The following is a 27,631-nucleotide window of genomic DNA, read 5'->3' as shown; positions in this document are numbered from 1 at the left end:
AAAATACAAATTTATTGCTGTTGGTTACAGTATTACAGCAATTTAATATAATCTGAGGTCTGTAATTACCATGATTTGTTGTTAACATAGGTAACTTTTGTCACAAAGTATGAATGTCCAAAATAATTTGCTCAAATACCATTGTAAATAGCTGGAGGGGAAGCAGCTGTGGGGTAGGGTTTAGAAATCTGAACTATTTCAAATGGAATTAAATAAGATTTCTGGATGGTACTAACTGCCACTTTGCATTTCCCACAGCACATTCTGCTTATGAAAGGTGCACCAAAATAACTTGTGGTACTCTAGAAAATAAGGTAATGGGTTGAAGTCTTATTAGCTTTTAACTAAGGCATAGTAGCTTCTGGCCATGGCATTCAACTCCAGACATATTTTCATGTGACACATAAATCATAATGATAGTTACAGCAGAAAAATTCTTTTTGTAATAGTGCAGGCGTTTCCCAAAGTAATGGATGTATGTGCAAAACTTTGGGTTGTTTTGGGAGTGGGGAGGGAATGATCACAGGAAGAAGGGTCTTAATTTTCATAGCTATGTTCTTCTATCCCTCTTTTTGATTTCCAAATCTCCTGAAGGTGTCAAGAAGGCCAGTATGGCTGCAGTACTATGGCAGGAGATAAGGTGTAAAATGAAACCAGCCTATGTACCTAAAACAGTACTGTTTTAAGACAATGATTATTTAGAAAGCAGACACTAATTCAGAAGCAAATGAGACATCAGGGCAGCAGAAGGGAAGGTGAGATAGAGTGGGCCCTGTGAATTACCAAAGACAAAGTAATATCCACAGTTCTAAATTTTCATTTAATTCTAATTCACTGATATTAATGTATGTTTGATAATTCATAAGTTTAGTAGTTCCCAACATTTTTAGAATGCACATAATATTAACATTCAAATAAGGCATTAAAGGAAGTTTTGTGAAGGATGAAATGTTTACCATAATACTTTTTTAAAGCCTTGGTACATTTTTGAAAGATCAATATTGAATTTTTAAAAATCTAAGAAAAGTAAGTTTTTTTCCCCACAAGATATGTAAGAATCGCTTGCTGGCATTTGTATTTTCAGTGCCTAGAATAAAATGGGCCAAATTTTCAAAGGCAGTTAATAATTGCTTATACAATGACTTGTTTCATTTCATCTAGCACCAAGTAAGAAACTGAAGATATTGTCGGATTTCTCCTTCACCTCTCATTGCCCTGCTCTTCCTACCAGGCCACTGTATAAGCATGCATCCCGTTGCCCCACTAAGGAATCAATTCTTTTTCATTTTAAAATGGCTGCTCAGATTACATTCACCGGCAGAATTCTTCGCCATTAAGGTAGGATAGCAGTTAACACTAGCAGGTGTCAACTTCTTTGATTAGGAATAAAGAACTCTTCCAAGCAAAATCAATCAGTTTCCTGTTTTTTTTAACATGTCATGTAAATCCTTTAAATTGCTACACCTTTACTAATTATGATTGTTATTTATGTCAAGGGAATTTTCCCCAGGCAAACATGATCGATTTCCTAATGAAAAAGTATGCTTATTTTACGTAGTGCCATGGGTTTTCTCTTATGCTTTTTTCTTTCTTTCTGTCTCTCTCGCTTTCTCTTTCTTTCTTTCTCTTTAATTTGTTACTCATCAAGGCAGATCATACATTTGGATCAAAAAGAGAAACTGGCAAGTAGATCCTAAAGCACACATTTCTTAACCTGAGTAACACCTGAAAACATAAGAGTTTAATTACATATTCTATTGAAAATTCAACTTTGGTGCTTTTGCAAGAACTTATGATGTCAATTTCTAACAAATCATATGCCTCAGTACACAACTATTTTCAAAAGAAAATAAGTCATAGAAAAATATATTTTCCTAGATGCTAATTGATACATTTTTATAGCAAATTGAAAATCTGGAGTAAACTGAAAGTATGTTTAACAACAAAATATAGCATATATGGCTACTGTAAGTTTGCTAGTGTAAATAGACACCTCAATTAGAGTCAGGAGACCAGAAGGGGGAGCTCTCATGACTTGTGAAGATAGTAGAGCCCAACAGAAGAAGACAGACTCTCGTTTCCTGGCAAGGACTCAGCCAATGAAAAGCCACGGACTCTTTGTTTACTATAGCCCTCCCAACTTCCTTTTCCCTCTATAAAAGCGTTCTCCTTCCCTTGCTGTGAGGAGGACTTGCACATGGCTCACCATGGTTGCAGACCCCAAATTGCAATTATCTGCTGATCTCGAATAAACCCATGTTGCTGGAGAAATATCTGGCAGTCCATTTGTTTTAGGTCAATAAAAGGCAGCAGTGAATTTGCATTCTGCAACTAATCTGTAAATCCCATTGCTTTTTTTCTGGAATTCTGTAGACACAGTGTCCCACAAAACTGTGTACCACAGTGCTAGAGATCTCTTTTTTAGCATCAGTCTACACAAAAGCCTCTGATAAGACACTTTGCACAAGTGACATGGATTTTTTTTCTTTTTTTACTTTTCAAGAAAAATAAGGAAACTTTATCAACCACTTCTCTTCTGAACAAAACTTAGATTATTACCAACTGCTCTTTTAATTATGGTCAGTAATTTTCAAAAGTTTAGTTAGACATCTCTGATGTTTTTTAATTGTGCATCCATAGAAGATAATTGGATAAAACACAACAGACATTTCAAAAGATGAATCTTCACATCTGACTCATTGGCACATCCTTAATTTCCAGAATAAAATCAGCAGAAATAAAACACACAATTTTCAAAGAATTTATACATGCCAGAGTCTTAGGACAATGAACTTCTAAATGCACAGACAAGGAACTTCTGCTCATCTTACTAGTTACACGCACTTTTCCTCAAGGAGTATCTGATGATTTCTGGTTTATTTGTGGAACTTTTGTTTGTAGGAAAGCATATACATATGGCCAGATCTTGTTGGTTTCTGTTCCGGAGAATGTTTCCAACACCCCTTTTTTCCTAAGGATGAAAAACAAACAAAAAAAGGTCTGACAGCATACAAAAAGAAAATCACCAATATCACTGATGAACACAGATGCAAAAATCCTCAACAAAATATTAACAAACCAAATTCAACAGTAAGGATCATATGCCATGATGAAGTGGGATTTATCCCAGGGATGCAAGGTTGGTTCAATGCCTACAAATCAATGTGATACACCACATTAACAAATTGAAGAATAAAAATCATACGATTGTCTCAATAGATACAGAATAGCTTTGGACAAAATTAAACATCCATTTATGATAAAAACTCTCAACAAAGTGGGTATGGAGGGAACATACCTCAATGTAATTAAGGCCAAATATGACAAACCTACAGCCAACATCATACTCAATGGTGAAAAGCTGAAAGCATTTCCTCTAAGATCAGAAACAAGACAAGGATGCCCACTCTCACCACTTTTATTTAACATAGTATTGGAAGTCCTAGCCACAGCAATCAGACAAGGGGTGGGGGAAGGAATCCAAATTGGAAAGGAAGAACTAAAACTGTCACTTTGCAGATGACGTGATTCTATATATAGAAAATCCTAAAGATACCACCAAAAAACTGTTAGAGCTAATAAATGAATTCAGTAAAGTTGTAGAATACAAAATTAATATATAGAATTGTTGTATTTTTTTGAATATTTAAATTTTATTTTTTTTATACAGCAGGTTCTTATTAGTTATCTATTTTATACATATTAGTGTATACATGTCAATCCCAATCTCCCAATTCATCCCACTACCACCACCCCCCCCACCACTTTCCCCCCTTGGTGTCCATACGTTTGTTCTCTACATCTGTGTCTCTATTTCTGCCCTGCAAACCGGTTCATCTGTACCATTTTTCTAGGTTCCACATATATGCATTAATATACGATATTTGTTTTTCTCTTTCTGACTTACTTCACTCTCTATGACAGTCTCTAGATCCATCCACGTCTCTACAAAAGGCCCAATTTCATTCCTTTTAATGGCTGAGTAATATTCCATTGTATATATGTACCACATCTTCTTTATCCATTCGTCTGTTGATGAGCATTGAGATTGCTTCTATGACCTGGCTATTGTAAATAGTGCTGCAATGAACATTGGGGTGCATGTGTCTTTTTGAATTATGGTTTTCTCTGGGTATATGCCCAGTAGTGGGATTGCTGGGCCATATGGTAATTCTGTTTTTAGTTTTTTAAGGAACCTCCATACTGTTCTCCATAGTGGCTGTATCAATTTACATTCTTACCAACAACAGTGCAAGAGGGTTACCTTTTCTCCACACCCTCTCCAGCATTAGTTGTTTGTAGATTTTCTGATGATGCCCATTCTAACTGGTGTGAGGTGATACCTCACTGTAGTTTAGATTTGCATTTCTCTAATAATTAGTGATGTTGAGCAGCTTTTCATGTGCTTCTTGGCTATCTGTATCTCTTCTTTGGAGAAATGTCTATTTAGGTCTCTGCCCATTTTTTGACTAGGTTGTTTGTTTTTTTTATTGAGCTGCATGAGCTGTTTATATATTTTGGAGATTAATCCTTTGTCCATTGATTCGTTTGCAAATATTTTCTCCCATTCTGAGGGTTGTCTTTTCGTCTTGTTTGTAGTTTCCTTTGCTTTGCAAAAGCTTTTAAGTTTCATTAGGTCCCATTTGTTTATTTTTGTTTTTATTTCCATTACTCTCGGAGGTGAATTAAAAAAGATCTTGCTGTGATTTATGTCAAAGAGTGTTCTTCCTATGTTTTCCTCTAAGAGTTTTATAGTGTCCGGTCTTACATTTAGGTCCCTAATCCATTTTGAGTTCATTTTTGTGTATGGCGTTAGGGAGTGTTCTAATTTCATTCTTTTATATGTAGCTGTCCAGTTTTCCCAGCACCAATTATTGAAGAGACTGTCTTTTCTCCATTGTATATCTTTGCCTCCTTTGTCATAGATTAGTTGACCATAGGTGCGTGGGTTTTTCTCTGGGCTTTCTATTCTGTTCCATTGATCTATATTTCTGTTTTTGTGCCAGTACCATATTGTCTTGATTACTGTAGCTTTGTAGTATAGTCTGAAGTCAGGGAGTCTGATTCCTCCAGCTCCGTTTTTTTCCCTCAAGATTGCTTTGGCTATTCAGGATCTTTTGTGTCTCCATACAAATTTTAAGATTTTTTGTTCTAGTTCTGTAAAAAATGCCACTGGTAATTTGATAGGGATTGCATTGAATCTGTAGATTGCTTTGGATAGTATGGTCATTTTCACAATATTGATTCTTCCAATCCAAGAACATGGTATATCTCTCCATCTGTTTGTGTCATCTTTGATTTCTTTCATCAGTGTCTTATAGTTTTCTGAGTACAGGTCTTTTACCTTCTTAGGTAGGTTTATTCCTAGGTATTTTATTCTTTTTGTTGCAATGGTGAATGGGATTGTTATCTTAATTTCTCTTTCTGATTTTTCGTTGTTAGTGTATAGGAATGCAAGATATTTCTGTGCATTAATTTTGTATCCTGCAACTTTACCAAATTCATTGATTAGCTCTGGTAGTTTTCTGGTGGCATCTTTAGGATTCTCTATGTATAGTATCATGTCATCTGCAAACAGTGATAGTTTTACTTCTTCTTTTCCAATTTGTATTCCTTTTATTTCTTTTTCTTCTCTGATTGCCGTGGCTAGGACTTCCAAAACTATGTTGAATAATAGTGGTGAGAGTGGACATCCTTGTCTTCTTCCTGATCTTAGTGGAAATGCTTCCAGTTTTTCACCATTGAGAATGATGTTTGCTGCAGGTTTGTCATATATGGCCTTTATTATGTTGAGGTAGGTTTCCTCTATTCCCACTTTCTGGAGAGTTTTTATCATAAATGAGTGTTGAATTTTGTCAAAAAGCTTTTTCTGCATCTATTGAGATGATCATATGGTTTTTATTCTTCAATTTGTTAATATGGTGTATCACATTGATTGATTTCTGTATATTGAAGAATCCTTGCATCCCTGGGATAAATCCCACTTGATCATGGTGTATGATCCTTTTAATGTGTTGTTGGATTCTGTTTCCTAGTATTTTGTTGAGGATTTTTGCATCTATATTCATCAGTGATATTGGTCTGTAATTTTCTTTTTTTGTAGTATCTTTGTCTGGTTTTGGTATCAGGGTGATGGCAGCCTCATAGAATGAGTTTGGGAGTGTTCCTCCCTCTGCAATTTTTTGGAAGAGTTTGAGAAGGATGGGTGTTAGCTCTTCTCTAAATGTTTGATAGAATTTACCTGTGAAGCCATCTGGTCCTGGACTTTTGTTTGTTGGAAGATTTTTAATCACAGTTTCAATTTCATTACTTGTGATTAGTCTGTTCATATTTTCTATTTCTTCCTGGTTCAGTCTTGAAAAGTTATACCTTTCTAAGAACTTGTCCATTTCTTCCAGGTTATCCATTTTATTGGCATAGAGTTGCTTGTAGTAGTCTCTTAGGATGCTCTGTATTTCTGTGGTGTCTGTTGTAACTTCTCCTTCTTCATTTCTAATTTTATTGATTTGAGTCCTCTCCCTCTTTTTATAGAATTCTATTGCATTTTTATACACTAATAAACTATCAGAGAAATTAAGAAAACAATCCCACTAACAATTGCACTAAAACAAAAACAAAAACAAAACCCTGGGAATAAATCTAACCAAGGAGGTAAAAGAGCTGTACTCAGAAAACTATAAGGCACTGAAGAAGACACAAAACAATAGAAAGATATACCATGTTCATGGATTGGAACAATATTGTTAAAATGACCATACTATGCAAGGCAATATACAGATTCAGTGTAATCCCTATCAAAATACCAATGGCATTTTTCATAGCACTAGAACAAATAATTCTAAAATTTGCATGGATACACAAAAGACCCCAAATAGCTGAAACAATCTTGAGGAAGAACAGAGCTGAAGGTATCAGGCTCCCTGACTTCAGACTACAATACAAAACTACAGTAATCAAAACAGTATGATACTAGCACAAAACCATATACATAAATCAATGGCACTGAATAAGCTGCCCAGAAATAAACCTGCACTTGTATGGTCAATTAATCTATGACAAAGGAGGCAAGAATATACAATGGGGAGAAGACAGCCTCTTCAGTAAATGGTGTTGGAAAAGACGGACAGCTACATGGAAAAGAATCAAACTGCATTACTCTCTCACACCATTTACACAAAATCAAGAAGGATTAAAGATTTAAATGTAAGACCTGAAGCCATAAAACTCCTAGAAGAAAACAGAGGGAGTATGCTCTTTGAAATCAGTTTTAGCAATATATTTTTTTGGATCTGTCTCCTCAGGCAAGGGAAGCAAAAGCAAAAATAAACAAATGGGGCTACATCAAACTAAAAAGGTTTTGCACAGCCAGGGAAACTATCGACAAAATGAAAAGGCAGCCTACTGAATGGGAGAAGATATTTGGAAATGATTTATCTGATAAGGGGTTAATATCCAAAATATACAAAGAACTTATACAACTCAACATCAAAAAAATAAACAATCTGATTAAAAAATGGGCAGAGGACCTGAACAGACATTTTTCCAAAGAAGACATACAGATGGCCAACAGACACATGAAAAGATGTTCACCATCACTAATCATCAGGGAAATGCAAATCAAAAGCAAAATGAGATATCACCTCGCACCTATCAAAATGGCTTTTATCAAAAAACAACAAATAACAAGTGTTGGTGAGGATGTGGATAAAAGGGAACCATCACGCACTGTTGGTGGAAATGGAAATTGGTGCAGCCACTATGAAAAACAGTATGGAGGTTCCTCAAAAAATTAAAAATAGAACTACAATATGACCCAGTAATTCTACTTTTGGGCATTTATCCAAAGAAAACAAAAACACTAACTCAAAAAGCAATATGCACCTCCATGTTCATGTAGCATTATTTATAATACCCAAGATATGGAAACAACCTAAGTGTCAGACGAATTGCATAAAGAAGATGTAGTATGTATATAAAATGGAATATTATTCAGCCATAAAAAAAGAATGAAATCTTGCCATTTGCAAAAACATAGATGCACTAGAGGGTATTAAGCTAAGTGAAGTAAGTCAGACAAATATCAATAGTGTATGATTTCACTTGTGGAATCTATAAAACAAAACAAATGAACAAACATAACAAAACAAAAACAGACTCAGATACAGAGAATAAATTGCTGGTTGCCAGAGGGGAGGGATACAGGGGAATAAGGGAAATAGGTGTGGGATATTAAGAGATAGAAACTTCTGGTTATAAAATAAATGTCATGGGGGTGTAATATACATCATAGGGAACATAGTCAATAATATTGTAATAACTGTATGGTGACAGTAACTAGACTTATTGTGATCATTTTCTAATAAAAAAATATTGAATCACTATGTTGTACATCTGAAACTAATATAATATTGTAAGTCAATTATACTTCAATTTTTAAAAAATGAAAGAAAAAAACCCCACAGGTCTGAGTTTTCCTAATGAGCTTTTCAAAATGATTCTTAAAAGATGATAGTGTAGATTTAAGGGTGTCAGTAAGTATAGGTCTGTGTGATCAAGAGAGAAAGGCACTTGGCTGGGTGTTGGAAAACCTAGATTTTGGTTTCAGCTGTGCCCTCTGGCTAATACAAATGGTCACTTTGAAGATGCACCTATCATTTTTTGAGCATGTGCTAAGTGCTAATAATTCATTTAATCCTCTTTAGAGCTCAAGTTTCCTTATTTTACTGATAAAACTGTGTTAGGGATGTAAAGCAATAACCCAAATCACCAAAACGGTAGTAGGTTTCCAAACACAGGTCATGCCAAACACCAGAACATCCCTGGCTTTCTTTGTCTACTTACTCCTTTGCAAGACAGCTTTCTAATACTTGATTATCCTTCCTTCTTTCACTTGGTTTATTTTTTCTCTATGCTCTCCTTCTGCATTTTAGGGAAAAGGGAATTTTAAAACGTTGTTTTTATTGTGTTTCCTATTGGGTTTCTCCATTTCTCCCCAGGCAGATTTGTCTGGCTTGTTACCAGGCCAGCAGCCAAAGTCTATTCACTCCAGTTTCCTGGGGGTTCAATGGTGAGAAGTATCAGAATCCAGGGGTTGCTTTTCAAAACAGACAGATTCCTGCCAGAGATTCTGGCATTCCTCTTATTTACCCTCCTCCTCCAGCTACTCATATACACACCGGCTTAAAGGCTGCAGAAGAGCAAATGAAGAACTCTGGTTTATTACTTTCTGAAACCAGGATCTGTCATACTTCTGCAACCTTTTCACTAGATTTTAAGATGTTTCACTGGGAACAAAAGCATTCCTTTCTGGATACCTCATAAGATTTGCCAGTTAAGACTAAGTTAAATAATTCCCACTGTTTTCTTGGTAAGAAACATCTGCTAAAGCCCTCCTGTTTCTAAATTCACAGACATCTTGTAAAGCTTTCAAGAGAACAAGCTTCTTAACTGTTGTAAGCCTCTTGAAGAGCCACCTTAAAGTCAAGCCAATGTCAGAAGTGGGTTAATTACTGAAGGAACAACTATAGGCACCTATTCAGTCCTAAAGCTGTGCACCTTGGACGAACATGTGTCACCTTAATTTCTACGTGATAAAACGGAGCCAGCTTCAGCTATTGGTCCTCTAAAAAGTAAGAGCATCATGTTGCTTGTAAACACAGACTTAATTACACTATCAGATGTCCCACAGCTGAGAAGAGTTTTAAGAGCAACAGTACAACTGTCGGTATTTTAAAATAACAATGCAGACTCTCACTAAGGCTGCTGCAAATACCACTTTTAATTGTTGGTTAAGTCTAGTCCTAGTTCTTTGTGCAGGAGCTTAGACGGAAATGCTCTGATTGATGGCAAGAGGTAGCAAAAGCCAGAAGCCGAGAAAGACTAGGGTACCTCCTGAGATAGGGACCCGGGCCATACACTTCATCTCTACAGTCTTCCGCAAATTCCCTTTCCACATTTTACAGAACTAATCCCTACAGCCACTGTATTTCCACTGCATTCTGTTATTACCTCTGTTAATAGCCTCACAGTGTTGTTATCTGCTCAGCAACAATGTGTTCTCCCTTCTTCTGGTAACTTTTGAATGAATAACAAACGTCTTTTAGAGAAACAACCTTTTCACCAAACTCAGTCCGTGAGATTCAGATGGTACTGTCCCTACTTCCCAGACTCAAGGGTGGACATGATCAGAGCTAGTTAGTGCCAACTCCAGGACTTTTGCAGGCAAAGAGGCTCTCTTTTCTGCTGGGGTAGATAAACTGGTAGGAGGTGAGCTGGAATGTTGAGGGGCTCACACAGGGAGAGCCCACCTGAGATTGAAGCCAACACAAGGAAATGGAGTGACTGAGGCCTGATGACACTGTTTGAACACCTGGACGCAAACCATCTACCTTTGGACTCTTTAGTTACATGACCAATAAATTTCCCTTTTGCTTAAGCTAGGGTGAATTAGGTCTCTGATTCACATAAGTACGTATCACATTGTATGATGAATATTGTTTACCTAGCACTTTGCCTCATAAAGAAGGTGAGTTTCTTTGGGGCTGGCAGGGACTGGGTCTAATTATCTGTGTGGACCAGGGGCCTAGCTAGCATAGTGTCAACCGAGTAAATTATAATCGTTACCACTGAGTGGTAAAAGTTAAAAGTGTTAAAGTGCCAGGACTGCTGTAAGTCTTTACAGGGGCTCTCTCACTTCACTCCCTTAACAACCCTATAAAGTGGGTACTATTTAATACCGCTTTGATTTTACAAATGAATAATTTGTGGCACAGAAGTTGAAACACCTTGCCCAGGGCCACACAGCTGGTAATCTGCAGAGCCAGGCTCTTTATATAATCAATCACAAAATTATAGTAACAGCTACTCCCTTGTAATTTCACCCTCCAGAAATAACTATTAAAATAATTTGGAGACTACTGCTTCAGAATTCACTGCATAGTTACCCCATTACAACAACAATAATAATAGCTAATAATCATGTAGTGCTTAATGTGTGTCAGACACAATTCTAAGAGTTACACATATTAACTCCATCTTTCAACCCTCTAGTCTCATCCCCCTTTTACAGTGGAGAAAACAGAGGTTAAGCAAGAGGTTAAGGTCAAGTTAATAAATGGTGAGCTGGGATTTGAACTTAGGCACTCTGGCTCCACAGTCTGTGCTCTAACCACAGCACTGTCCTGTCCTAATGCTGAGTCATTTTTCAGTAAGTGAATGAATGAAAGGAAAGTGAATGTAACCAATCCTCTGTTAGGAGAAGGGAAGGCTGAGTAAAGAAACGGAATTGTTTCTTAGCCTGAGTCAATTATTAATCCAGTAGAGTTCCCATATTTGTGGTGGGATATGAATTCCCTTAAGAGTTAACAAAACTATGTTTGAATATAAACTTCTAAAGACTGTTTGGCAAATAAATGACCTGAGGATTATGTCCTTTGAGAGTCTTCTGTGCTGTAGTGTCCTCTATTGTCACAGGGAGTGGGCACCATTAGGTTTGCCTCCCCGGCATTCATTCCAGCCCTCCCTCCACTAGACAACAGAGTTTGGGTGAGACTGACCCACTCCCTGCTCTGGGTGTGGACCAATGAGTGTAATCTCTCCCATCCCAGTGACTGGTTCAGGAATGGGCATTAACCTAGGCCTAGAATACAAAGCATTCCCTGATCACAGTGGCTGTTCAAGTTGGTTCAATCTAAGGCTTTTGTTCACTGGGGGAAAGGTGACCCCTCAGCCTTTCATAAAGAGAATGCTGTGGCTGTTCCTGGCAACCATGTATAACTATGCAGGAAGCCTAAAGACAGAGCCAATACAAAACAGAGAGAAGAGCAAAATTCTCATCAAACCTAGGGGCAAATGAAGCCCAAACTACCTTCTGGACTTCTCTATTACACAAGCAAATAAATTTCCTTTATTATTTAAACCAATTTGAATTGGATCTTCCGGTATTTTAGCATTTTGGCTATAAAGCATGGACAATCAGAAAATGATTTAGTGATTCATCATACAAGAGAAGTTGTGAAAAGTGACCAACTCACCGGTAGTATTCCAGGACGGGCTCTGTCTGGGCCTCGTAAGCCTTCAGTCTCTTGACAACCGTCTCTGGTCTATCATCCTCACGCTGAACGAGAGGCTCCCCAGTCAGATCATCAATGCCCTAAATGGGAGTTAGAAGATGCTGGCATCAAATATCATATTTTTGAAGGATATTTTTATAGGTAGTTAACTGATTTTTAAACAGACATCTATGCAAGCACCAAACAATAATGTGTTTTTAAATAAATGGAATCAAATCCAAATCCAGGTCATTGCAACACAGAGCCATGAGACCCCACGATCATTTCCACAGTGTCAATCACCTCTTTAGAGCAAAAGATTTTCTAAGCAGCCTCTAGATAATTTTATATTATATATTATATTTATGTTATATATTATTATATATATTATATTAAAAACATATATATACGAAAAGATTCAGCTACAGACTGGGAATCTCAACTGCAAGCCCTAAATAACCCAAGGTGTCGTTAATCCCTACTGCCCCAATTTCTAACACACTCCCTGGCACAGAGTAGGAAATCAATACATGCTTTTGAAGGAATAACAAACCCCCCTTGCTCCTGGGGATGCCTTTACTACCAAGCTGACTGGACTAGACCAGCTGACTACAGCAAGTAACCTGAGAACATGCCCTCAGGAGTTCTGGTCATCCAAGGGTATCCAAGGTCACCTGTGAGTGCAAGAGGACTGGAAACAGTTGGCTACGCGGAAGGCCAAGTCAGTTCCCCCCTAAATACTCACCATGGTTTTGGGAGGGTTGAATTCGATGTTGTAGACACGGCCGCTGCCTGGATGGATCCAGCGAGCGGTGAGGCGTTGCTTGATGACCTCAAAGGGCACGTTCAGATTCATCACTGTGTCTATCTGATAAGCTCTATCCAGGGCTTCTGCCTGCGGAAGTGTCCTTGGAAAACCTTTACAAAGTAAATTAAAAATGAACAAAGGAAGAAAGAGCCATGGGGAGAAAGGGGAGAAGGAAGAAAATGAGCAATCTGAACAAAAGCAATAACACCAGGAAGGCTGATGACAACCTTGTTGTAGTTGTAGGGCAACCGTGATAGTTAATTTTATGTGTCAACTTGTCCAGACCACAGGTTGCTCAGATATTTGGTCAAACAGTATTTTGGGTGTGTCTGTGAGGGTGTCTTTTGGGGTGAGATTAACACTTAAATCAGTTGACTGAGTAAAGCAGATTGTTATCCCTAATGTGGGTAGGCCTGGATAGAATAAAGCTGCTGGCCTCCCCAGAAGATAAAGGGGAATTCCTCCTGCCTGACTGCCTTGCAATTGGGACACGGCTTTTTCCTGCCTTTGAACTCAGACTCAAACATCACCTCTTCCTGGGTCTCATCTGCCTTCAGACTGGAACTACACCATCACACCACCGGCTCTCCTGGGTCTCCAGGTTCCTGACTCGCTTTGAAGATCTTAGGACTTGTCCACCTCCACAACTGTGTGAGCGAATTCCTTATAATAAACACCTCTCTCTAGAAACTAAAAATCAACATACCCTCAAGGATCCCGCCACACCTCTGGCTGGGGAATGTTTACAGCTGATTGTAAGTTACTCTCCAGCCTTCCTTCTTCCTTTTGTGATCCTCCCTTATCCTAAATATTCTCAAAAAGCGGGGAAGGAACAAAAAGTCATATCTGAAGGAGCTTAGAAATCATGCAGTCCACTTCCCTCTTTGCATTTAAAAAAAGAAGCAGGCCAGAGAAGATGACTGGCCCCCAAGGCCCCAGGGTGGGGAGTGGCAGCACTCAGGCCCCCTGCCCACCATCCATGTCTGTAGCGCATGAAATCCTCACTCTCCTGTCTTCACGCATCCTTTTGGGCAGCTGAAATATTCTCAATATTCCACTTACCATCCAATAGCCAGCTATATTGGGTGAGATTTTTCAGCTCATGAAGGACCAACCGAGTCATGACATCGTCTGGGATGAGCTTCCCTTGGTCAATGAAAGTCTTGGCTAACACACCAATTTCTATAGCAGAGGCGGGAAAAAAGGCAAGTCAGCAAGTGTATCTATTCTACCCCATTCTAGGCCTCTAGGAAACTGGTTACCTAAAGAACCCCCCCCTGGATAACACACTCGTTTGAAAATGTGCATCATCAACTTTTGTGATAAAAACAGAGATTACAAAATAATCTAAGCCTATTTCAAAATCTCCATTACATAAAAATAATGGAAAGCTATAAACCAATATGTTAGCAGTAGTCATCTCTGTGATAGAATTATGTTATCTTTTTTTTTTTTAACATATTTTCACTTTCTGTGTTTTTCTAAATTTTCTATGGGAAAAAATATATATACTAATGGAAATTATTTTCTTTTTAAATAAGAAACTGAAATAGTCATTATTTTTAAGTGGCTCAGTTTAAGTGCTGGCAATCATGTTACTATAGAGATTTTTCTAATCCTCTAAAAGAGATGCTGCTGTCACAATTCAGTTTTTGACCAGATCAGCACTGTGATCATGTTACATTTTTATTAATAAAATACGTGAAAAGAATTTATGAACAACTTTTAAATATTACCTATAATTGTATGTCATTCTTACACAACAGTATTTTCATTTCCTCATCATCTTTTACCAAACTATTTACACACATTCAGAATTTTTAATGCCACTGTAAAAATCTGTGTACTTATAGTTTTGTGTTCTTTTTTTTTTTTTTAATTACAACACTAGATCCATCTTTACTTATTTATTTATTTATGGCTGTGTTGGGTCTTCGTTTCTGTGCGAGGGCTTTCTCTAGTTGTGGCAAGCGGGGGTCACTCTTCATCGCGGTGCGCGGGCCTCTCACTATCGTGGCTTCTCTTGTTGCGGAGCACAGGCTCCAGACGCGCAGGCTCAGTAATTGTGGCTCACGGGCCTAGCTGCTCTGTGGCATGTGGGATCTTCCCAGACCAGGGCTCGAACCCGTGTCCCCTGCATTAGCAGGCAGATTCTCAAGCACTGCGCCACCAGGGAAGCCCTTGTGTTCTTTTTTCACTTAGCATCATTTTGTAAATACTTTTCAGTGATTTTATATAGTCATTTAGTCATTTTTGGTAACTAATACTCCATCAGTATATATCTATGTTTGATAAAAATATACTCTTTCGGACTTCCCTGGTGGCACAGTGGTTAAGAATCCGCCTGCCAATGCAGGGGACACGGGTTCGAGCCCTGGTCCGGGAAGATCCCACATGCCGCAGAGCAACTAAGCTCGTGCGCCACAACTACTGAGCCTGCGCACTAGAGCCCGCGAGCCACAACTACTGAAGCCCGCATGCCGCAACTACTGAAACCTGCATGCCCTAGAGCCCGTGCTCCGCAACAAGAGAAGCCACCACAATGAGAAGCCCAAGCACAGCAACGAAGAGTAGCCCCTGTTCGCCACAACTAGAGAAAGCCCACGCGCAGCAACGAAGACCCAACGCAGCCAAAAAAAAAGTCTACGTCAAAACAAAAAACCTCTAAAAAAAAAAATTAAAAAATATATACTCTATCATGGCAATATATACTGTTGGACATTTAAATTTTAAAATTAGTCTTGATTTTTCCCTACAACTTCTGCTTTTAAAGATCTTAACACTCTTTTTCTTTTTTCTTTCTTTTTTTTGGGGGGGTGGCTTCTGAGTTATTTCTGATGGATAAATTCCCAGGATTCAGAGATTAAACAGTCAAAGTTTATGACTGTTTTCATGGATACCAAGGGGGGAGAGGGGGTGGGATGAATTGGGAGATTGGGATTGACATATATATACTATGTATAAAATAGATAACTAATGAGAACCTACTGTATAGCACAGGGAACTCTACTCAGCGCTCTGTGGTGACCTAAATGGGAAGGAAATCTAAAAAAGAGGGGACATATGTATATATATAACTGATTCACTTCGCTGTATAGCAGAAACTAACACAACGTTGTGAAGCAACCACACTCCAATAAAAATTTTTTTAAAAAGTTTATGACTGTTTTCATAATTCTTGGTATGGATTGACATACTGACTTCAGAACATATCCTAAATTGTCAAATTCATGAAACCAGATTTCTAACTAAGGACATTAACTACATGGAAATTGGCTGCCATTTGACAGGTGTACTGCTTGGGTTTATAAACAGCATCTGGAAGAGGCCCTGGGTTCTGAGAGCACCCAGGACTCTCTAAAATACCCTCTCGGAAAGGTCCACATACTTAATATGTGTGCACCTCTCTGTTGTCAGGGTTTTGACCACTGCTCTGGGGGACATAGAGCTCAAACTCAGTACTGAGGAAAATCATAATTCTCCAGGGCTGAGTCCCTAAAACTAGTATTGGTCCCTTCCCTCCCCTCTCACTCTTCAGGCCAAGCCCTCAACTAATGGCAACAAATAGATTGAGATGATGGGATTAACTAATAAAGTACTTAATTTTATATTAAGTATAAGAATAGCCTTAAGAAAAGATGATCTGGGCTTCCCTGGTGGCGCAGTGGTTGAGAATCTGCCTGCCAATGCAGGGGACACAGGTTCGAGCCCTGGTCTGGGAAGATCCCACATGCCGTGGAGCAACTGGGCCCGTGAGCCACAACTACTGAGCCTGCGCGTCTGGAGCCTGTGCTCCGCAACAAGAGAGGCCACGACAGTGAGAGGCCCGCGCACCGCAATGAAGAGTGGCCCCCGCTTGCCACAACTAGAGAAAGCCCTCACACAGAAGCGAAGACCCAACACAGCCATAAATAAATAAATAAATAAAATTAAAAAAAAAAAAAAAAAAAGAAAAGATGATCTGTTCTTGCCATTTCAACACTGTACCAGAGACTGTAGCCAGGGCAATGAGTCCAGAAAAAGAATAAAAGGCATCCAGAAAGGAAGAAGTAAAATTATCTCTATTTCCAGGTGACATAATCTTGTTTTCAGAAAATCCTAAGGAATCTACTAAAAAACTATTAGAATAAATGAGTTCAGCAAAGTTGCAAGGTACAAGATCAAAAGTATACAAAAATGAACAATATGAAAATGAAATTAAGAAAATTCCATTTACAATTGTATCAAAAAGAATAAAAAACTTAGCAATATACTTTTTTATAAAAGCACAAAACCGGTAATCTGAAAACCACAACATTGTTGAAAGAGATTAAAGAAGACCTAACTAAATGGAAAGATAGCTTATATTCGTGGATTAGAAAAGTTAATATTAAGATGGCAAGACTCCTTGAAAATGATCTACAGATTCAATGCAATCCTATCAAAATCCCAGCTGGTGTCTTTGTAGAAACTGACAAAATGACTGTAAAATTCATATGGAAATGCAAGGTATCCAGAATAGCTGAAAACAATCTTGAAAAAGAAGAACCAAGTTGGAGGACACACACTTTGGATTTCAAAAGACTGTTTGTACTGGCATAAGGATAGACATAATGTTGCTATGAATATACATATATAACTTTTTGTGTGAACACATGGAACAGAAATGAGAGCCCAGAAATAACCCCTCGCATTTACGGTCAATTGATTTTCAACAAGGATACCAAGCCAATTCAATGGGGGAAGAAATAGTCTTCTCAACAAGTGGTGCTGGGACAACTGAATATCCATACACAAAAGAACAGGTTAGGTTAGATGGGCCTCTACCTAACACCATATTAAAAAATTAACTCAATATGTATATCACAGACCTAAATGTAAGAGCTAAAACTACAAAACTCTTAACTGGACTTCATTAAAATTTAAAACTTTTATGCTTCAAAGAACACCATCACTAAAGTGAAAATCCAATCCACTGAATGTGAGAACATTCCTGTAAATCATATATCTAATAAGGAACTTTTATCTAGACTATCTAAAGAATTCTTACGACTCAGCATTTAAAAAGGAAATCAATGTTTTTAAATGGGCAAAGGATCTGAATACAAAAAAACAGATATACGAATGGCCAATAAGCACATGGAAAGATGCTCAACATCATTAATCATTAGGGAAATAACAAATGGAAACCACAATGAGATATCACTTCACACTCACCAGGATGGCTGTAATCAAAAAGACATAACAACAAAAAAAAAACGTAAGTGTTGGCAAGAATGTTGAGAAATTGAAACACTCATATATTGCTTGTAGGATTATAAATGGTATAGGCAATTTGGAAAACAGTGTGGCAGTTTTTCAAAGGTTTAAACAGAGTTACTACATGATGCAGCAATTCAACTCAGGTATATTTTTCCAAGAGAAATAAAAACATAAGTTCACACAAAAACTTATATGTGAATGTTCACAGCAACATTATTCACAATAGCCAAAAAGCGAAAACAACCCAAATCTTCATCAAATGACAAGTGGGTAAATAAAATGTGGAATATCCATACAAAATTATATTGTTTAGCCATAAAAAGAAGTGAAGTACTGATACATGTTACAAAGTGTATGAACTTTTTTTTTTTTTGGCTGCGTTGGGTGTTTGTTGCTGTGCGCAGGCTCTCTCCAGTAGCGGCAGGCGGGGACTACTCTTCATTGTGGTGCGTGGGCTTCTCATTGCTGTGGCTTCTCTCTGTTGCGGAGCACAGGCTCTAGGCACGCGGGCTCCAGTAGTTGTGGCATGCGGGCTCAGTAGTTGTGGCACGCAGGCTCAGTAGTTGTGGCACATGGGCTTAGTTTCTCCACAGCATGTGGGATCTTCCCGGACCAGGGCTCGAACCCGTGTCCCCTGCATTGGCAGGCGGATTCTTAACCACTGCACCACCAGGGAAGTCCCAAAGTGTATGAACTTTGAAAACATGCTAAGTGGAAAAAGCCAGACACAAAAAACCACGTATTACATCACAACATTTATACAAAATGTTCAGAGTAGGCAAATCTAGAGAGACAGAAGGAAGATCAGTGGTTGTCCAGGGCTGGGAGCATTGGGGGAAAATGGAGAGTGACTGCTAATGGGAATAGGGTGTCTTTTTGGGGTGATAAAAATGTTTTAAAATTGATTGTGGTGATGGTTGCACAACTTTGAATGTAATAAAAAAAAACTGATTCATAGTTTAAGAGGGTTAATTTTATGTAATGTGAATTATATCTCAATAAAGATGTTTTTTAAAAAATAGTAGGACTTCCCTGGTGGCGCAGTGGTTAAGAATCCGCCTGCCAGTGCAGGGGACACAGGCTCAAACCCTGGCCCGGAAAGATCCCACATGCTGTGGAGCAACTAAGCCCGCGCACCACAACTACTGAAGCCTGCATGCTCTAGGGCCCGCATGCCACAACTACTGAGCTTGCATGCTGCAACTACTGAAGCCCGCACACCTAGAGCCCATGCTCCGCAACTGGACAAGCCACCGCAATGAGAAGCCTGCGCACCGCAACAAGGAGTAGCCCCCGCTCGCCGCAACTAGAGAAAGCCCGCACACAGCAACGAAGACCCAACACAGCCAAAAAAAAAAAAAAAAAAAAAATTAAAGATGAAAAATACCTGGTAAGCAAAACAAAAGAAAAAAAAAAAGCCACTCATAAAACCAACACTACTCAGGAATAATTATCATCAAAACTGATAACATAAAAACCTCCAAATATTTTATGAGTAGATAGTCCCATGCATAGTCTAATAATCTTTTTCATATCACTAACAACTTTCTATATCACTAAACACAAATAGTTATTAAAATCTGAAGCCTGTAATGCTTCCATTTAAAAGAAAAATAAAAATGATTCAACTCTCTACGTCATAGTCTAAGCAGTTTGTTTATTACATTGCAAGTTTTTTTTTTTTTTAAATGAAGGTCCAGTAGTGTTTTGTTTTTTTTTTTTTAATTTTTATTTATTTTTGGCTGTGTTGGGTCTTCGTTTCTCTAGTTGTGGCAAGGGGGGGGCCACTCTTCATCGCTGTGCGCGGGCCTCTCACTATCGCGGCCTCTCATTGTGGAGCACAGGCTCCAGACGCGCAGGCTCAGTAGTTGTGGCTCACGGGCCCAGTTGCTCCGCGGCATGTGGGATCTTCCCAGACCAGGGCTCGAACCCGTGTCCCCTGCATTAGCAGGCAGATTCTCAACCACTGTGCCACCAGGGAAGCCCTACATTTCAAGTTTTTACTCTCAAAATTACGCAAGGACTTTTGTCTAGCATATTCTTTGGACATTTAGTAAATTTTTATTCCCTTGATTGCCTATAATTTAATGTTGTATCTAAATAGACTCCTCATTAAAAAAACTATTTCCTTTTTTATTTAAAAAAATTAACAAATTTGGGAGCTTCCACACCTACAAAACACAAAAAGCTAGTTTAAAAGTAAATCATTCAAAATAAACTGATTTTCTATAAAGTTATTCACAAATAAAAACAGAAAAGGAAGGTTAAAAGGGAATGGGAAGGGTTAAAACCAGCTTTTGATTTTAAGGATAATAATCAGAAATTCTAAAACACAGAAATATTAATCTGAGAGATGGTGCTTGTATTACACAAAAAAACATTTTTAATTCTATATCTCCTTTTAACATCTGGTCATTCTTATAAGACTACTCAAACCAACCACACCTCATATCCGAACTAACTGGAAACAACTTATTGTTTGAGCAGCTGTGAAGTACAAAAGAGGGCCTGACCAACCTGTAAATACAGTTCTCTTTTATATATGCCAAGAGAAAGGGCTACAGAGAATTAATCTAGTTCCTGACAAAAGTGCTTTTAGCATTGTTATATTATAACATACATAAAACTTTACTTTAAAAACATGTTGAAACAAAACAAAATAAAACTAGGAAAACAACAAGAATGAGTCAAGTGATAGCTTTACACCCAATCACGGGCTTAAAAAAAAAAAAAAAACTTTCTCAAATAATAAAGACTGAGTCAACATAGCGGTTACCTCTGGGGTGGCAGGAAGGAAATGTGATGGGTAGGCACACATGGGGACCCCAAAAGTACTGGTTTTCTGTCTGATGGTGGGTAAATGGGTGTTCATTTTATTCTTCTTCTAACCATCAAAGACATTATAATACTTTCATGCATGGGATAGTTCACAAGAATTATACTGAAAATCAAAACATCCCTTGACCCTGGTCCTCCCTCCAACCATCACTCAATCTGACTCCTCTTCAGTGAAGCATCTAGAAAGAATTCCCATTCCAGGTCTATATTCCTCCCCTTCCCACTGTGCTTCAGGATAGAATCTCAACTCAAGAACTGTATAAAGGTCCAAGTGGGTCTGGCCTCATCTTATCTCTCTCCCACCTACCTCCTCACCATTTCTACCCAACCCTCAAACCATGGCCCCAGCAAGGAGCTCCACATACTCTGGGTCCTCCTAGCCTTTGCACAAGCCTCTTTCTCCTCTCTGTTGCCTGATAAGCTCTCACTCATCTTTCAAGATACATCTTAAAGGGTCCTTCATGATGTGGTGTCCCTCAACCTCCGAGGCAACCAAAAGTTCCTCCTCTGGACTTCCATAATGTCACAGACTTATCTCTGTTTGAGCACTTATCACACTGCTGAAACTACCTGTTTACATGTTGGTATGGACTGCATTGTGTCCCTTAAAATCCATATGTTGAAGCCCTGACCCCCAATGTGGCTGTATTTAGAGATGGGGCCTTTAAGGAGGTAATTAAGGTTAAATGAGGTCATAAAGGGGGACTTTAATTCAATAAGACTGGTGTCCTTACAAGAAGAGGAAGAGGAAAGATCACATGAGGAGCCAGTGAGAAGGTGGCCATTTGCAAGCCAGGAAGAAAGGCTACACCAGAAACCAACCCTGCTGTCACTTTGATCTTGGACTTCTAGCCTCTAGAACTATGAGAAAATAAATTTCTATTGTTTAAGTTACCCAGTCTGTGCTATTCTGTTATAGCAGCCTGAGCAGACTTATGGCCATCGGCCTGCCCATGTTCCAACTGTGAGCACCTGCAATGAAATATATTTGTCTCTGTATCTCCAGTACCCAGCACACACTGGGTGCTTGACAAGTCCATGGATGGATGAATGAATGGATAGCTGGAGAGATGAGCTGCCTGGATTATCCTAGATTCTTTTTTTTCCCCCAATAAATATTTATTTATTTATTTATTTATTTTTGGCTGCATTGGGTCTCTGTTGCTGCGCGTGGGCTTTCTCTAGTTGTGGCGAGCAGGGGCTACTCTTTGTTGCAGTGCATCAGCTTCTCATTGCGGTGGCTTCTCCTGCTGCAGGGCTCTAGGCTTGTGGGCTTCAGTAGTTGTGGCTCGTGGGCTCTAGAGCGCAGGCTCAGTAGTTGCGGCGCACAGGCTTAGTTGCTCCACAGCATGTGGAATCTTCCTGGACCAGGGCTTGAACCCGTGTCCCCTGCATTGGCAGGCAGATCCTTAACCACTTAACCAGGCAGTCCCTATCCTGGATTCTAGCCATGGAATTTTAGAAAGGCCTAACTTACCTTGGTAGAAAAAAAGAAATGGAGCAATCCTCACAGAAAGCAATATTGTTAAAGGTAGGAAACTACTCACAGTTTACTATCACTTGTGTAAAAAAGAAAAAAAGAACAGAGGGAAGAATAGGTAAACTGTGGGTTGTATGTGCATGAAATAGCTCTGAAAGGATCTTTTCACTAAATGTCCTTTTAAATTTTTTGGAATTCAAAACCATGTAAATGTATTGCCTATTTTCAATACAAATCAAAATTTTTGCCATTACAAAAATAATTTGCTCTGTCAATATCATTCTAATTGGGCACATCTATGCTGTCTGTGTGTACATAATAGAAGTTTTGTTAGACATACAGAAACTTGGGAGCTGACAGAGGCTTTGAGGATTACCTACTGAGTTCAACTTCCCCGACTTACAAATGAGAACAAATGAGATTCAAAAGGGGTAGCCATCTAGTCCAGGATTATGTCTTTGAGAAGCACTAAGCTGCAGTGCAGTTTCTCAAACTTTGGGCAACCACATGGCAACCTTACAATTTCTGCCATAGCTGAACTACTATTTACTATATAATTTTCTTTAAAGTGACTCAGCTTTTTAATTTTAAAAAAATCTTATTTATTTATTTATTGCCTGCGTTGGGTCTTCGTTGCTGTGCGCAGGCTTTCTCTAGTTGCTGCAAGTAAGGGCCACTCTTTGTTGCAGTGCACGGGCTTCTCATTGCGGTGGCTTCTCTTGCTGTGGAGCAGAGGCTCTAGGCACGTGGGCTTCAGTAGTGGAGTCACATGGGCTCAGTAGTTGTGGCTCGCGGGCTCTAGAGTGTAAGCTCAGTAGTTGTGGCACACGGGCTTAGGTGCTCCACAGCGTGTGGGATCTTCCCGGACCAGGGATATAGAACCTGTGTCCCCTGCATTGGCAGGCAGATTCTTAACCACTGGGCCACCAGGGAAGTCCAGCTTTTTAATTTAATAAGCTATAATGTTCACAAAATTAAAGGGTTGGTGTGCTAGTTATCATTTTTCAAATACACTTTGAAATAAAAAATTTTATTGATTTTTTATTTGCATTTAATTTTTGAGAAAAATTTTTGAGAAATTTTTTTGTCTACCTAAAATTATCTCATGAACCTCAATTTTGGAAATGCTGCATAATGGAGAGAGTAATTTAATTGGCATACAAGGAGACCTGGGTGTCCACTTCTGTCTCCCAGTGACTGCTTTTTATTATTGAGCAAGTTCTTTAACCTCTCCTGAACTCAGTTTCCTCATCTCTAAATGAGAGGGCTGGACTAATGACAAAGGGGCAGACTCAAGTTTCCTGACTGCAGTGTTCAATGGTGGTCTACAGTTACTCCAGATTTGCTACAGTCAACAGGTTCCCACATATTTCCAGTGTCTTTTTCGCATCTGCTGGGATGATTTTAAACTTTAGCTATAAAATACAGCCATGGGTTACATAATACATCATCATCATGAAATGGTGGTTGGAAAGTAAATTGGCACCATCCTTCCTTAGCATATTTGATGGTACTGTATTTATAGAAATTCAACACTAGGGAATTTATTTGAAGCAAGTAAGTAGAGATGCTGCCAAATGTTCGTGTACAAGGATAGTCGTAACAGTATTAATTATAACAAAGAATGGTTAACCACATATGTGTATAATAATAGGAAAATGTTTCAATTAACAATTGTGCAATCTTGATGAAATTAAAAGACTGCTTAGTGATGTGTGAACATGCTCACGTAAGTGTGAAAAAAGGTATCTAAGCAATCATTTAGACTATAACAAGTCTGCAAAGACATACAAATGCAACAGAGAAAAAATGAGAAGGACTTCCCTGGTGGTCCAATGGTAAATCTGCCTTCCAATGCAGGGGATACGGGTTCAATCCCTGGTCAGGGAACTAAAATACCACATGCCACGGGGCAACTAAGCCTGCACACCACAACTACTGAGCTCGCGTGCCCTAGAGCCTGCACGCCTCAACTAGAGAAGAGAAAACCCGCACGCCACAACTAGGCAGAAGTCCGTGCACCACAAGGAAAAGCCCATGCTGCAACGAAAGATCCTGCATGCCTCAACGAAGATCCCACGTGCCACAACTAAGACCCGACACAGCCAAAAATAATAAATAACATAAATAAATATACATTTAAAAAAACAAACAAAAAAGAAACAAAAAGAAAAAGGAGAAAGGAAAAAGAGAATGTAAGAAAAAGCACCAAAGAGTTAATTATAATTGTCTCTGGGTAGTAGAACTATACAGGACTTTAATTTTCTTTTTTATACTCTCATGACATGTTTTTCTTACTTTATAGTAAATATACTTTATTCTTAGTATCAAAAAACATTAAGCAGTACTTTTTAAATAAAAGGTTACACCTCTCCTTTGGCTCTGATCCTGGGGGAAATATCCAATCCATTCACAAATACTTTTTGAGAATATATTCTTAGTCCTGAGATACAGAACATCTGTAATAACAATCTCATGACACCTCCCTCAACTCCATCTTCTGTTTTCTTTGTTAAAGAATTGCCTGTAGAGACTCCAGAAAGAGCAGGCGGCTAAGGCAGGCTGCACATCCTTCCAAGTGATCCTCTCCTCCCTCCCTCTAGCCTCTCTTTTCATGTTGTGGAGTCAGGAAGAGGACGGCAGGCTTGTCATGGGATGTTAAGGATAAACAAAGAGGGTTGTTTCTTAATTTAAAATAAAAGTTTACTTAATTTGCTTTAAATTTAATTTTTTCAATGTTTTGTGTTTTCCCAAGTTAACATATCTTTAACTCTTCACTGAAGGTGTTCCCTAACACGCAATTATGCCTCACTGCTAAGTTATTTTTCAGAGAATCGCTTAAGTATTCTTTACTCCTTCCCACTTTGAATAATCTTGCCCCAAGCAGGTGCAGTACTGGGGATTGTTTATTGTTACCTAATGCAATATGTTGCATCAAGAACACTACGAAGTGAGCCAAACAGTTTAACCTTCTTAAGTTTAATACTTTATGATTTTTTTAAAGATCAATGTTAGAAGAGAAAAATAAAAGTAGTAATTCACCAGATTAGGTGATAAACCAAAGAACGCCACGAGACAAGCTAAAAATGGTTTTTTCATTTGAATGTCAGTATTCTGAAACAAACAAAAAAAAAACCCACTTAGAAATAACCTATATAACCCATCAGTAGGGGATCGGTTAAATAAACCATGGCAGATCCAGCAAATAGATACCTATACAAATGTTAAATAATGAAATGGATTTCTGTGTTTTCGTGTGGAAAAATAGCCTAGATATAGTGAAAACACACTGGTGCAGAACACATATTTAGTAGGGTTACATATTGCATTAAAACAAGGGATATACATATACCCTGTATGTGCTTATACACAAATACAGATTTCTAAAAGCAAGCATATGACACTGCTCCCCTCTGAAGAATGAGACTGAGGCAGGGAATGAGAGAGAGTTTTACTTTTAATATTATGTACTTCCATCCTGTTTCCAATCCTTTTTTACCTTGTGCAAGGGATTAGTTCTAATTTTTAAAAGGAGTTTCAAAATGACTTTGTTTTGGAAAGTAAAGGTCAACACTTTTGAGAGAAAAAAAAAAACTAACTTTGCTGTTACTTTTGAAAAACAGCTTTCTTAAGATATAATTTACGTAAGATAAAATCCACCCATTGTAAAGTGTGCAGTTTGTTGACTAGATTTCGTGCTGAGTTGCAAGAATTTGTTTGGCGTGAGAAAAAAAACAATCTTTCAGATAACCCTGCAAAAGAACAGCTTTTGTGTCTAAAGATCTAAGCCAATTTTGTGACAGCAACGAGGGTGAATAATACTTGGCCTGCAGATTATGGGGGAAAGGTCAAAACCAGAAAATTCCATAGCGCTTAAAAAACAAACAAAAAGTTAAAAAAGAAAGCGCTGGGCTTCCCTGGTGGCGCAGTGGTTAAGAATCCGCCTGCCAATGCAGGGAACAGGGGTTCAAGCCCTGGTCCGGGAAGATCCCACATTCCGCAGAGCAACTAAGCCTGTGCGCCACAACTACTGAGCCTGCGCTCCAGAGCCCGTGAGCCACAACTACTGAGCCCACACACTGCAACTACTGAAGCCCGCGCACCTAGAGCCGATGCTCCACAAGAGAAGCCACTGCAACGAGAAGCCCGAGCACCGCCACAAAGAGTAGTCCCGCTCGCCACAACTAGAGAAAACCTGTGCGCAGCAACGAAGACCCAACAGAGCCAAAAATAAATAAATAAATTTATAAAACAAAAAAGAAAAGAAAAAGAAAGAGAGCTCTAACAGTTCTCCAAGCGCAAGGGCAGGCAGAGAATAAGCCACACATAGATCATGGACCCTTAGGAGCAGTTGCGACTGGGGCTGGACATACCTCTCAAAGCCATGTGGTTTCCTTTAATCTTTGAACTTCGAATGTGTCCTAACTTCCTAGTGCCTTCCCTCAATAACCCACCTGAAGCTATCCACAGAGGCCAGAGGTTTCAGGGAACAGTAGCTCAGCAGCCCGAGGTCTCCCCCACCCCGCCGGCGGCAATTGGGAGATGCTGCGCCCGCACTCCTGGACCCACATTCCTGGGACGCACTTCCCGCGCCCCGGTCCCTCCGCCCACAAATCCCCACCGGGGCGACAGCGCACAGCCACCCCTCCCGCCCGGGCTCCCACCTGTGCCCCGAAGCATATTGTCTCGGAGCAGGTCCCCGCTGGAGAGGTGCTTCAGCTCGAAGTGTTTGGTGATGCGCGAGGACACGGTGCCCTTGCCGGAGCCCGGCGCCCCCATGATAGCTGCGCGCACTAGCCGCGCAGACGCCCCCATGGCCGCCGAGAGAGGCCGGGGCCGCGCGGACAGTGGGCCTTCGGCCTGGCTGCGCGCCCACCCGCTCCGCGGGTCGGGGCCGGCCGGCTGGCAGCGCTGCGAGAAAGCGACGACCTCCGCGCCCAGGCGCTCCCGGAAGTGAGGCGACAGCCTCCCGGCCAGCCCCGCCCGCGCCCCGCCAGGCTGCCGCGCCCGCCCCTCGCGACCCGGGAACACCCCCCCCCCTCCGCCGCGCCTGGCCCCGCCCGGCCCACGCAAGCCGCGCCCCCTCGGCACTCCAGCAGCGACACTTGCGAGCGCCTCGGCCGCCCCACACAGCCTGCGGCCCTCAGCGCCTTCTCCTCACCCGCCAGCTCCCCCCGCATCGCCTTTGCTTTCCTCCGCCTCTGGGGGCCCTCC

General features: G+C 39.7%; 1 protein-coding gene across 2 annotated transcripts; it reads right to left on the bottom strand.

Annotated features, from left to right (window-relative positions):
• Positions 1-27,416, bottom strand: AK3 (adenylate kinase 3). Of its 2 annotated transcripts, XR_014248070.1 has the most exons (6): positions 27,082-27,416; positions 13,921-14,040; positions 12,796-12,968; positions 12,033-12,151; positions 8,842-8,919; positions 1-2,971 (listed from the first exon to the last, which is right to left on the bottom strand). XR_014248070.1 is itself a non-coding variant. In XM_082404452.1 (5 exons), the coding sequence occupies exons 1-5, from the start codon at positions 27,230-27,232 to the stop codon at positions 2,851-2,853; spliced, it is 684 nt and encodes a 227-aa protein (XP_082260578.1). In that variant the 5' UTR covers positions 27,233-27,411; the 3' UTR covers positions 1-2,850. The 2 variants fall into 2 exon arrangements, 1 of the variants encoding a protein (XP_082260578.1); XM_082404452.1 differs by lacking the exon at positions 8,842-8,919 and having other exon boundaries at positions 27,082-27,411.
• Positions 27,417-27,631: the final 215 nt, after the last annotated feature.

This window comes from Balaenoptera borealis (genome assembly GCF_965194805.1).
Source record: "Balaenoptera borealis genome assembly, chromosome: 8".
Lineage (NCBI taxonomy): Eukaryota > Metazoa > Chordata > Mammalia > Artiodactyla > Balaenopteridae > Balaenoptera > Balaenoptera borealis.
The sequence above is the reverse complement of the archived record's forward strand: the minus strand, read 5'-3'. Positions and strand labels throughout refer to the sequence as shown.

What these genes read in the sequence shown, in the direction of transcription:
- AK3 (XM_082404452.1), bottom strand. Translation starts at nt 27,232, where the DNA reads ATGGGGGCGTCTGCGCGGCTAGTGCGCGCAGCTATCATGGGGGCGCCG. An exon ending in CAATATGCTTCGGGGCACAG is followed by an intron (nt 14,041 to 27,081) that starts GTGGGAGCCCGG and finishes CCTCTGCTATAG; the next exon opens with AAATTGGTGTGTTAGCCAAG. An exon ending in ATATAGCTGGCTATTGGATG is followed by an intron (nt 12,969 to 13,920) that starts GTAAGTGGAATA and finishes TACTTTGTAAAG; the next exon opens with GTTTTCCAAGGACACTTCCG.